General features: G+C 42.5%; 1 protein-coding gene across 1 annotated transcript in view; it reads right to left on the bottom strand.

Annotated features, from left to right (window-relative positions):
• Positions 1-5,974: 5,974 nt before the first annotated feature.
• BACE2 (beta-secretase 2) overlaps positions 5,975-12,855 on the bottom strand; it is a 59,968-nt gene continuing 53,087 nt past the window's right edge. The window contains exon 9 of the mRNA XM_048494231.1: positions 5,975-10,955. Within this exon, the coding sequence (XP_048350188.1) occupies positions 10,702-10,955 (254 nt within the window). The 3' untranslated portion in view covers positions 5,975-10,701. The remainder of the gene's footprint in view (positions 10,956-12,855) is intronic.

The following is a 12,855-nucleotide window of genomic DNA, read 5'->3' as shown; positions in this document are numbered from 1 at the left end:
GCCAAGCTCTTTCTGTGCTTAGTGCCACACAATTAACCAGGGTGACTCAGTGATTACTCAAGTTGCTCTTAGACACAAAAGACATTGCTACATTTATATTCCAGATAACAAAAGACCTAAGTTCACATTAACATCTTGAACAATGCTGGACAGCTGGAATTTCTCCTCAAAATTCTGCCTTAATCTGCCTTCTGTATAGCACAAGGCCTTCCCCTCTTTTTCATATTTGAAAATATCCCCTGGACCTGGGAACTCCTTCACCTTTCACTCACAAAACATACCTGGGTTGCTTACCTGTATTTTTGTCCTTTTCCCCAAGCCTGGGAATAAGGACTCTCTTGTTTCAAGACCTATAATTGGAGTGAGAGGCTGTCCCGAAATTTCACTTCAAGCCTCCAGTGTTTGTTTGGTTGATGCTCTATTTCCTTAAGACTTTATCTTCCATGACATCATGTGGATCTTGCCTTCTCTTCGGATTTGTTTTTTTTAAATTACTGGTTATCTAAACATTTGAACCCACTTGACAATCTGGATCTCAGTGTAGCATTAGTCAGGGAAGAGGGGGACATACATGTGTGTAGTCTCCACACATGCATCCCCAATCTTGAGTTTGTTTTTTACTACAGATCACAGACCAATGTGGTATTTTCCCATAAGAGAGACCATTGTTTTGTAACAGCTAAATTTTATTAACTACAAATGGATAGCCTGCAGGCAAAACTGAAAAGAAATTCAAAAGACAATCAAAATATTTGACAAGTCAAAATAAAATACTTCACATAGCTTCTTTTGCAAGTCTTAATCAAACAATAACTAAAATCTATGAAAATATGTTCAGTTACGTTTAACTTATAGCTAGTCCACAGGAGCGTTGCATGGATATGTACATGTCTCTGTAGATGAAAAGAAAGCATAGATGAGAAAGGGAAAGAGAATTAAAGATAATGCAAGATACTGACTTGGGGATCTGAGTGAGTTATGCTGTAGACATAGAATAGAATCATATAGTTGGAAGAGACTACAAGGGCCATCAAGTCCAACCCCCTGCCATGCAGGAACACACAGTCAAAACACTCCTGAAATATGATCATCCAGCCACTGTTTGAAAACCTCCAAAGAAGGAGGCAGTGAATTCCACTGTCGAATAGCCCTGACAGTCATAAAGTTCTTCCTAATGTTTAGGTGGAATCTCTTTTCCTGCACCTTGAATCCATTACTCCGTGTCCTAGTCTCTGAGGAAGCAGAAAACAAGCTTGCTCCCTCTTCGACATGGCATCCCTTCAAATATTTAAACATAGCTCTCATGTCCCCCCTTAATCTTCACTTCTCCAGACTAAACATCCCGAGCTCCCTAAGCCTCTCTTCGTAGGGCATGGATTAATGGGGGTAGGATGATAAGAGCTAGAGAACCAGGAGATTTTGAGAGTAGTTTTGGGAGTGGCAAAGGGAGACTTAAATGGCAGGAACCAGGAACTGTGTCAGAGCAATGGAAAGGAAGAATGTGGGGGACCTGGGCCATGGTGACAGAAAAAGATTAAGAAAAAGGGCAGATAATAGATTAAGGCTACAGACTTGAAAATCGTATGCTGTTTTCATAGTGGTACAGGTAGGTTTAGATGGCAAAACCTGAAAGTTTATGTCTTTCTTGATTTCCCAAAATGGTATCTCCTATAGAACAAACTATGTGACCAATATTTTTGGCAAAAAAGGGCAAAAAAGGCCATTGTTTTCACACACACACACACTTCCCAAAGTGGTATCTCCTTTAGAACAAAGTCTGTGACCAATATTTCTGGCAAAAAAAGGTTTAAGGCCACCATATTTACACACACACGCACATGCACACGCACACACTCACACTCACACATACATACATACATACATATCATATACGTATATGTATGTGTGTGTATATGTATATGTATATATGTATGCATATATGTATGTACGTACACACACACGCGCGCGCACACACACACACACACACACACACACACACACACACACACAGAGCATTGTTGAGTAATGCAGTTCAGGCTCTGCTCACAACCTAATTTTGATCCTGGCTGAAGTCCGATTCAGGTAACTGGCTCAAGATTTACAGCCTTCCAAAGTTGGTAAGATGAGTATCGAGTGTGCCGGAGGTAAAGTGTAGATAACTATGGAATTGTCATATGCATGCATTTGTGTCTTCTAAGACAGCTCATTGAAAATTTTAAAAAGGGAAAATTACCAGAATTGGCAGGCTGAGCTGAGTACAACCATGTACTTTTCAGGCTGAAAAGGTGTTCAGCAGTCCTAGGGAAACATTCAGCAAATGGCTGCAGGGATGGAGAATCTCTGCAGCACCATAAAATATTGGGTGCAAGAGCTTTAAACTCAGGTGGGAGCAGTGGTATGCTGCATGTCCCCGAACACATGTCTTTTGGTCACGGGGGGGGGGGCACCGGGTGTGTCCCCACACCTGGCCTCTCCTGCGGCACAGTGACCTGGCCGGGTCTCAATGGCTTTCCCCATGCTGGGGTGCCATGCTGGGTCCAGCCATGTGACTGGAAGGCCTCTTGTGCCAGCACAATTCCCTGGCCTTGTGTGGTGATGCAATCCCTCAGCGGAGAAACCTTGTGCGCCGTGGGAGAGGCCGGGCACACTGTCAGGGAAGAGGCCTCATGTGCTGCGGGAGAGACCAGTGCACTGGCATGATCCCCTCGTGGGGGAGAGGCCTCCCAGCCACGCGGCTGGGAGGCCTCTCCCCCCTCAGGAGATCGAGCCAGTGCACGCAGCTGGGAGGCCTCTCCCTCCCAGTTATCTGCCACGGTGCCCTGTCCATGCCTCCCTGCAGGCCGGCTTCTGCCCTCCCCAGGGCTTGGGGAGGACAGGAGGTGGCCTGCAGGGTGGTGGTTGGGCTCGGATGGGCGTTGCGACAGCAGGCCAGCCTAGGAGCCAGACTACTAATGCAGTGCCTGACCAAGCCACCCTGAGCCCCAACCCCAAGCATGGGGGGCTCATGGGGTGAGACACTCGGAGTAGGTGCCATTTCCCCCTGATGCGCCTCTGGGTGAGAGGAAATGGCCGGCAGAGGGGAAAAGCCTATTTTTCCTGTGATGCCTTTTTTGTCCATGCTGTCTGGACAAAAAATTTGAAAATAGCTTTTTAAAGATTTCCCCAGAATATCAGGTTGGGGAGGGGAAGCAGAGCAGACTCGCATTAGGAGCAGCATCTGTGTGATGTTCCTCCCCAACATGGGTTTTATACTGTGGTTAGCCCGTGTTTATTGGTTAGTGCGGAAGGGGCCTCAGCAGTGGTGGGATTCAAATAATTTAACAACTGGTTCTGGTGGTGGGATTGAAATTATTTAACAACTGGTTATTTACAAGCACCATTTTAACAACCGGTTCTGCTGAATTGGTGTGAACCTGCTGAATTCCACCACTGGGCCTCAGTCAGCCATGCTGTGTTGTCTGGACAACCCAACAAAACTCCAAGACTTCAAAAGAGGAGGGATAACAGTAGAGGAGAGAAAAATGTGAGGGAGGGAAGGGAGAAAAAGCAGTACCCAGGGTAAGAGAGGTGATGTGGTGCAGATAATAGGAGCACAGAATTTTGTAGAAAGTGAGGGAGAGACACTGAGCCTGGGAGCGGGGAGAAGGAGAGTTTGGAGAGGGAAAGTCTCCTTGTGAGACAGGAGTGATGGGGAAAAGCAACAACAGGATGAGAGAGGAAGAATGAAGGTATTAGAGATCCCAAGGGTGGGGGATTTTGATCAATCAACAGGGGCTGGAGTGACAAAGGCAGAAGTGGACATAGCACGGGGGCAGGAGGCATGTGAAGTGGGATTTTCATTGTCCCCACCGTCAGTCCTCATGAGTCCCCCTGTTGTTTACTGTAACTCTGACCATGACAGCACATTTACCAACTTGATTTCATCACCGAGGATCAAAACTGATCAACATTTTTCATTGTTATACAAATTATATTCAAACTTGCAGCAAGGCCCACTGTGGGGGAGATCCAGTGGGCCCTAGCAAAGGTTGGGGGAGCAAGCATTATCCTCTGCAGTGAGCTTTACTAGGGCTGTATCTATCCATCTATCTGTTCCTGGGTGTGTGGCTTGGAGTGGGAAAGGGTAGAAAGGTGAGGCATGGGGTGGGGGTAGGGTTGGAAGGTGTGGCTTGGGGTGGGAGGGAAGTTGGAAAATGAGTATTGGGATAGGGGAGGGTGGAAAGGTGAGACAGGATAGGGTGAGGGTGGGATGCTTGGGGTGGGGGAGCCAGGAGGGGTTCTCAAGGCCCACACAGTAGGCTGTTGGGATGGGGGAGGTGGTGAGAGGGCTTCTCTGCCAGCCAAGGCAGCCCATTGGGTTGGGATGGGGAGGTAAGGGGGCTTCTGCGGGCCTGTGGAGTAGCAGGCACCAAGAGACCACTGCTCCTCCAGCCAGGGCAACCTGTTGTGTGTGTGTGTGTGTGTGGGAGATGGGTGGGCTTCTGCAGGCCCGCAGAGCAGTGGGTGCCACCGCTCTGCAGGCGGGTGCACTGGTTGAGGTAGGCAGAGGTGGAAGGGACTTTCTGAGCCTGCAGAGCAGCGGGCATCAAAGCGCCAGGATGGGCTGCTGGAGCTTTCTCATGGGTTGTGGGAAGGCAGGTGGGGGAGGAGATGAAATGTCACACACCAATGGGTGAGAAGGACTGCTTTCAAATTTTCACTCAACGTACCTTTCTAATGTAGGCAGGTTTTTGGATATTCATATTGCTGAAATTCAATACCTGAGCCATGTAAAACGTCTTTTTCCTGGTGCACCAGGCCATGAAGCTGGTTGTGCTTAACTGTCACCCTTAGAATGTTCGTGCAGCATGTCTGTGGCCTGAGGGGTTGGTATGCCTTTAAAATGTTCGCGCAGATGGCCACAGATGAGCATTGAAAACAGTAAATAGGCAATACTGTTAGGTAATACGAGTGGAAGTGAAACACATACACACTTTGCCGTGTGAGACGTCAGGTGGGGTTTCCCCCCCCCTCACACGCAGGTAACTTTCACTCTCTGTGCCTCACCCACTGCTACCACACAACATACATACTCTCATACACATCCAGCTCATCCTCACACACCTCACTCTGCCCTCCCTCACATCCAACCACCACTTACCCACTTCCTCACCCATATAGGCCACAGCTCTCTTTTACTAAAAGCGAGCTGGAGTTTGCCTTTTTCGTCTAAGACAATCCGCGGGGTGGGGGCGAACCAACACTACTGGCTCTGCTTCTTTTGCACATGGCCCTTTACAAACCCAGGGAGCTGGCCTCAATCTGAGCGCCTCACCACCCTGCCTCTGCTGCCTGACTGGGATAGCCTCCTTGCCCCAGTTCTGCCTTACCCAAGCCAGGACTGTGCTTGTCAACCAGCCTCATGGACAGCGGGATTCGCACTCTGGACAGTTCCGTTGTGGAATGGAAAGGGTTACCTTATACTAAAAAAAACAAGACACCGCCATATAACAATGTGAATTGAAAAGGGAAAGAGGGATTCCATTTGACCACCCCAAAAGGCTATACTGGGGATCATTGGACCTGCATGGACATCTGTGTGGGTTGCAGATTCTGATGAGAAGGACAATTGCCACAGCAACGCGTGGCCGGGTCCCACTAGTTTAGGATAGAATGTCAAATGTGCAAGTTGCCACAAGATGTTAAAACTATAGTTTAGACTATAGTTTGCCAGTCACCGATGCAGGCGAAATACTACTGGAACATGGCCATATAACCTGGAAAACCCACAGCACCCTATAGACTATACAAATTATATTCAAACTAATTACATTAGTTTGTAATTAGAGTTCTATTTATATGTAATACCCAGCTCAACCTCCTGCAGATGCTAGTTGTGTTCAGTAGTTTTTATGCAAAAGTAAACCCTTTCCTAAGAAGATGGAATGACAGGGAAAGATGTAATTACAGATCTGTCAGGGAAACAGAAAGAGGGTGGTGGAATGTAAAAGATTTATTCTGAATTGCAAGTGAGGACACATCCTGGATTAGGCAGTGGAAACAATTTAATTGATTTAACAATTTTTTACAAATTTACAATTAAAAGTTTGGACACATTTCAGCTCACAAGGAAATATCACTCAAATTCTGCATTAATTCAGATTGCCAGTGTTAGTATATTACCCATTTTTAGACAACAGTTAGAACATTAGATAAGGGAGATTTTCTCTGTTCCTTGTTACATCACTTTTATTTCTACCTTTCAAACTCTTTGGATATGTTTAGAATAATAAAATTTAAAGCTTGCATATTAGAAGTCTGTTGCCTTTAAAATGGGTCACTAGGTTAGTTATTCAAGATCACTTCTCAATAGGCCTTTAGTGTGGAAATAATTGAGGCTGAATATAGGCAATAAATCATTAGAACAAAAATTATGTTTACAAATCATATGGATGACAATAAGTCTTAATTTCTGTTAGAAATACCCCCTTGAGATTTAAACAAGCCCTCTTTACTTTAACTGATAAGGGCAGTATTTTGTAGCATAAACAGGCCAGCAAGGATATGAACATTTGATGGAGTCTGATTTGGTATCCGTTAGCCTACAGGAGGCTAAAATGCAGAAATATAATGTTATTTGCCTACAAATTAATTTAATTTTCCCAGAAGGGTCAGTACTGATCCAGTGCTTGCAAAGAAGGACTGCCTTTAATTATTATATCATGTCTATTACAGAAGAGTAATGAAATTTTAAACTGCTTTGTACTAGAGTTCTGTTCCTTGTGCACTATTCAATGTGCAGAAGAAATGCAACATAAATATTCTGTTGTTATTCGAGACACATCAGGTGGATCCACAGAATCAGCAGGAGAGTTTGTTCTGATAACAAACCTGAGCCAAGACATGTGATCAGAATTAGCATATCAGTTCAGCTGTACCATTGCTAACAGTAGATGAGAAAAGCAAATGTTTGAATGGTTCCTCTCATAAAAAAACTCCTTGTATACATGCATTTCTATACATACATAATACAAAACAAACAAAACTAGGATGTCAGAGAGATGAAAAACATCACAACCTCCCCCAACCTTTAATACCCCACCATTTACAAATGCTACTACTCTACCTGCATGCATCCATCTGATCCAGTCAAGCAACAGATGTATAACATAATAAGGCAGCAAGTCATGCCTTTCCCCTCTAAGACGAAATCTAAGACTGCTGTACCCTAATTCCATTTTGAATCTTCCCCACATGTAACTCACTGTAACATCAGTTAAAATGCTACTTAAAAACAGGCAACAAAATTACGTTTCTTTATCGTGGCCAAATTTGTTGACTGAAGAGTAACCATAGCCATTTTATGTCTAAATTATGTGTCTTTTAAAAAGAGAACACAAAAAAGACATATTTTATTAGACAAAACAATCCCTAGTTAATCACAACCCTCTAACTGAAAGTTTTTTTATGCAAGAAACTTCTTTTTAGATTTAGTTCTCTTAAAGAACTTCTACAACAAAGGCAGCATGGCTGAATAAACTATGACAAAACCTGAATGGCTTATTGAATTGAGTTGATTAAATGTTAGCAACTTACACAGAAGAAGTTCAAGGGCAGTTTTGGAATCCATTTCAGGTTAAAAATGGAACATTGTCAGTGCAGCCACTGCTGATCCTGTTGCCTGAGCAATACCCACCTGAATATATTTCATTGTACACCTCAATTTAGAAAGATGGATGTAAGTTATGCTATAAGCATCGAGACAGCCCTGTGTTTGTTAGCTATATTTGTGTGGCAAAAGATTCCATGGAAACTAACGCAATAGTTGAAATTATTGCTTATGTGATTCAAGTATTTGTAATTATTTGTCCTGATGAATGAAAGAATTAATAGGCACTGATATATAATACTGGACTATGAAAAGGAAACTATGAATAATAATTTCCCATAACATTATTTTTAGTACAGGAGAGCTAATATACATCTTTCAGGATTACCAGTTCTTCCGCCGGAAGCCAATATTATCCTTTGTTGCTTGCATACAATATTATAACCAAAAATACTGCTTTAAAGAAGCAAAAATAAGCATAAGGATTAACACTGGAAAAATCGATTTCTGTTAAAAGAAGAATTTACTGGCCAGTCATATGACATGGATTATTATTTTCCATATATATGCTAGCAATTCACATTTCTATGCATGGTCAAATATATGGGGGAAGGATTCTTTCATGTGTGATTATTGCTCGGTGCAGGGGGAAATTAATTTGTTTCTTGGTTCCTGTGAATATTAAGAGCTAGAGCCATTTTATTGCTTCTAAGGAATCTCTTTTAAAGATCTACAGGACTGGATGGAATTTGTCCTTTGTATGGGCAATACGAATTTATTCAGTTGCCATCAGAGGTTTTTAGTGGTTAAAGTTGAGATTTTAAATTTGTTTTATGATGCTTTAACTACTACCTAAAGTATTCTATAATAGTTTTATTATGTATGTTAGTCGCCCTGAGCCCAGTTTAGCCCAGGGAGGGCAGATATTAAATAAATAAAATATATTTTACAAAAGCCTGTCCAGACATTCATTTTTTGTTTTAAATTCATTTTCAGCTCTTCTACTAATAATTATGGCCCTTTTATGTAAGTGTTTAAACTTGTGTTAATTTTGGTGGGGGGGGGGGGGAGTCCTAAGCAGAGTTGCATCCTTCTAAACTGATTAATTCAATGGACTTCGAAGGGTACTACTTTGCTTAGGGACTAAACGTTATTATTCTATTTGCTGTCACCAGTAACATACTTCCAAAGGAAAAAAAGAGAACACCATTGCTCATTTAAATCAAGGGACCAACCACCTAACTAGTGTTTCAGAGGCTAGCCATGTTGGTCAGCAATAGAACAGTTTGATGCAAGTCCAGAACACCTTAGAGACCAATCAGAGTTTAGGTACAAGCTTTCAATTGTCAAAACTCCCTTACAGCCCAATCTAGATTGAAGGGAGGTGGGGGGGAATGAATAATCCCATAGAGGCAGCACAGGGCCATGCTGGTAGATTTGCTCCAAGTCACTTACCCAGCAGAGGGGCAAACACATAGGTGGGTGACTGCCGCACCCTTCTGGTATGCCAAGACATCTCTTTTAAAAAGATGCCCAGACATGGAATTGAGCACCACATCAGTGCTCCCACGCTGCTGCCAGCCCCATTGGCATAAAGGGCCATTCCTGAGGGTGGTGCCATTAGTTGGCTTTCACCCTGATTTTGCAGGGAAGTGTGCAGCAGCCTGGGCTTTGGACTTACGCCATCCCTTTGGGTGACATAAATCCATTGAGCACTATGGACGGCTTTCTAGAAGTAAGGAGGTTTTTCAGGTTTTCCTCCCTCCCTGCACCTCCAGAAAGCCCTCTGGAGAAGGCTGCACAGCGCAGCAGTGGCACTATCCTTGGCAGCCCAGGGATATGAATTTGGCTCCCTGACAAACATAGTAGACATTACTGATGCTAATTTTCTGCTCCCAAGTATTTCCCCTCTGCTCTAGTCAAACTGATTACAATAAACATTGTACCTTCGCATCCTTTACAATCATTCTTTACAACACCCTTCAATCTTTTGACTAGAATAAAGGGACACAGATCTGTTCTGCTCTGTCTGATGAAGGGAGAGTTGACTTTTGAAAGCTTACACCCTGAAACTCTTGTTGATCTCTGAGGTTCTACTGGACTTTACCTAGTTACTGATCATTCGTGAAAAACCCTTTACCTTTTCCAATCATGGCCAAATGAGCTGCCTTTCAACTGAAGAGACTGTATTGTTTTCAGTTCAGTTTCTGGTCATTAGAGATATCCAAAATTTGTAAAGAGAGAAACTTGTCCTTATAACTCATCTTCTTTGTAAGATGCACACATAAAGGATCAGTTAACCTAGCCTAACATTGCTTATGCATGAATTCAGAAATAGGAAGCAAATATAAGTGGCAAAGTCAAATGTTTTTAAAATGTCATTAACTAGAAAAAAGGGAAGGCTGAAAAGGGGTAAGCTTGGGCTGTTTTGGTGGGAAAGTATCTTTTCTGTTTCATAAACTTTTCTGCCTGTATCATATTTGTGAATAGCATCCTTGTAAATTAAGAGGTAGTTTTGTTGTATGTTAAGGCTGCACAATAGGGTTAGGTTTCAGTATTTTTTTTCCTACTTCACCTCTTCTGAGAGTCTGGATCCTTTGAAAGTAACTGATACTGCCCTCCATCTAAAAGAAGAAAAAAAATCTTTTTCGTCTGACGTGTATCCTGCCTGTATACAGAAAACTAATCTCCTTCTCTCTACATATACAGAACTAATCTCCTGATTTAAATATGCTCCAAAACAACAATGGTTTTCTTCAAATGTGACTAAGAAAAAAAACAAAAGTCAATAATACATCATTTTTGTTGGAACGATGATACAACATTCTGCATTTTAAAAAAGCATGAAAAGCATAAAGGTTCAGCTAAATGACTGTCTTTACAGAACCAACGGAATAGCACTTGCTGTTGTTATAGGCATTTGGTTCAAAACTCTGGTTGGAAAATAAAGCTTAACATTATAATACAGCAGAATTGGAGGGCATCTTGTAGTGGAATATGATATTGAAATTGTTTTAAGAGTGGAACCTGGACTTCTAGCTTTGGTTGAGATAGCCACAGTTAATTTCCACTAAGCAGAACAACAAGAATTCTCTGAACTTCAATAAAATCCCTCATTTCCATCTATGTTGTACTAAGGATGATTCATCATTTACTATGTCATTTTCAGTGTAACGATGGCGAAAACGAGATGGAAGCAGCAGCAAGATTATTAGAAGAAGGAGGACTAGTCCACAGAAGCTCATAAGTGCGTAAGACACTATCCACAATAATGGTTCATGGAGTGATACTGTAGACACACAGTTGCTTGCTACATCTGCAGTTGAGAAAGGGCCTTCAATCTCAGACAGTGGGAGACCACCAACTCCTAAAAGATAACAAAACAAAAACGAAAGAAACAAATGCTTAAAAGGGATATTTTAAAAATACTAACAATTTTCAACCATTATGTGACTATAAATATTTAGTTTTAACAGATCCCCATCTATGTGGAATTTTAGATAAGGAACACCTACATCTGTAATAGAACCACTGAACTACAGAAATAAAGCCAAGCAAGCCTTTAATTAGCTTTTCTCAGTCAGTTTCTTGTTCAAGTGTGCTACTCCTGTATGAAATGACACACTCCATCCTAAAATAAAGGGAAGTGGACATATTTCTTTTCCATTTCCTGAAAAAGGAATGATTTTAAGGCTGCCATTTCCTTTCTTTCTCCTGAACATCTGAACAATATCTAATCACTTCCATCCATTTAATTTAACAGAAATATAATGGACAGTTCAAGCTTATCGGATAATATGCTTAACTAGAGATATGCCTGCTCAGTATGATATTGCTTTTTTTCTGGAGGGGTTTCACTGTCTCACCAGTGAAATGAGAATGAAACAAAAGCCCTATTTACACATGACTTTGTAGGTGTTACTAGGTAAGATATATGGAGAAGATCAACACACACTTATTGCTCCTGTCTAACTTATCACAATTCTGTTCACAGTTTCTTATCAATTTGCATCATGCTACTTTCCTCCCAGTCATATCTCTAAGTCTCTGCTTCACAAGGAGAACTTCCAGGTATTTATTTCCTCAGTGACTGTAGCAGAATACCCAAAAGCAAAGGATGAGGTTTCATAAATATAGTTATGGTAAAGGAAACTTTGGTGTTTTTACATAGGTTATTTCCTCCCTAAGTTTGATGCTGTTGGGAAGTGGCATTTTCCCTGCTTCCTTACAGCCTTGGAGTACATTCATGCATCTCCCAGGGGTTTCCTAGCTTCTCCCAGGGGAATCCATCCCCCCCCCCCCCCAAACAGCATCACTTTTAATGGGGTTTAAACTGGGGAGAATTTTAAATCCACCTTAAAGGGAGAATTTGGGGTCCCCAGTTAAAACAACATTGAAAATGATGCTGTTTTGAGGTGGATTATCCCCCACCCTGAAATAACATCACTTTCAATGCTTAACCGGGGACCTCAGATTCTCCCTTTAAATCCTTGCCGAAGGAGATGGATTTAAAAGGAGAATCTGGAGAAATTTGGGGAGTGCCTGCTGTCAGGGGTGCAATTGTTATTCTAGCAGCACCAAACTAATCGGGTATCTTTAGGAGACTGTGTCCAGGTTTGGTAAAGTTTGGTTCAGGGAGTCAAAAGTTATGGACCCTCAAAGGCGCAGCCCCCATCTTCTATTAGCTCCCATTGGAAACAATGGGGGATGGGACATCCCCTTTAGGAGTCCATACCTTTGGACCCCCTGAACCAAACCTCACCAGATTTGGGTGGTACCATCAGGAGAGTCTTCCAAAAACTCCCCCAAATTGTGGTGCTGCTAGCCTAAAAACTGCGCCCACTGCAGGCCAAAAACCAAAAAACACTAAAAATACAAAAAAATCATAAACGGAGGGGCGGAGCTTCGGACATGTAATGGGGGGGTTGAACCTGAGAACCCCCCTTACCTACATCCTTGGCAGGATGTGAAAGCAATGGCCTTCTTCTTCTGCTGCTGCTCCCGAGCACCTGGTCTGCTAAAGCATTTGCGATGTCAGATCAAGGTGGATCAAGATTGGTAGCCGTAAATTGACTTCTCCTCCATAAATCTGTCCAAGCCCCTTTTAAACCTATCCAGGTTAGTGGCCATCACTACCTCCTGTGGCAGCATATTCCAAACACCAATCACGCGTTGCGTGAAGAAATGTTTCCTTTTATTAGTCCTAATTCTTTCTTGCAGCATTTTCAATGTATACCCCCCTGGTTCTAGTATTGTGAGAAAGAGAG

This window comes from Sphaerodactylus townsendi, linkage group LG04, assembly GCF_021028975.2.
Source record: "Sphaerodactylus townsendi isolate TG3544 linkage group LG04, MPM_Stown_v2.3, whole genome shotgun sequence".
Classification (NCBI taxonomy): Eukaryota; Metazoa; Chordata; class Lepidosauria; order Squamata; family Sphaerodactylidae; genus Sphaerodactylus; species Sphaerodactylus townsendi.
Note: the sequence above shows the minus strand (reverse complement) of the source record. Positions and strands in the feature narration are given on the sequence as shown.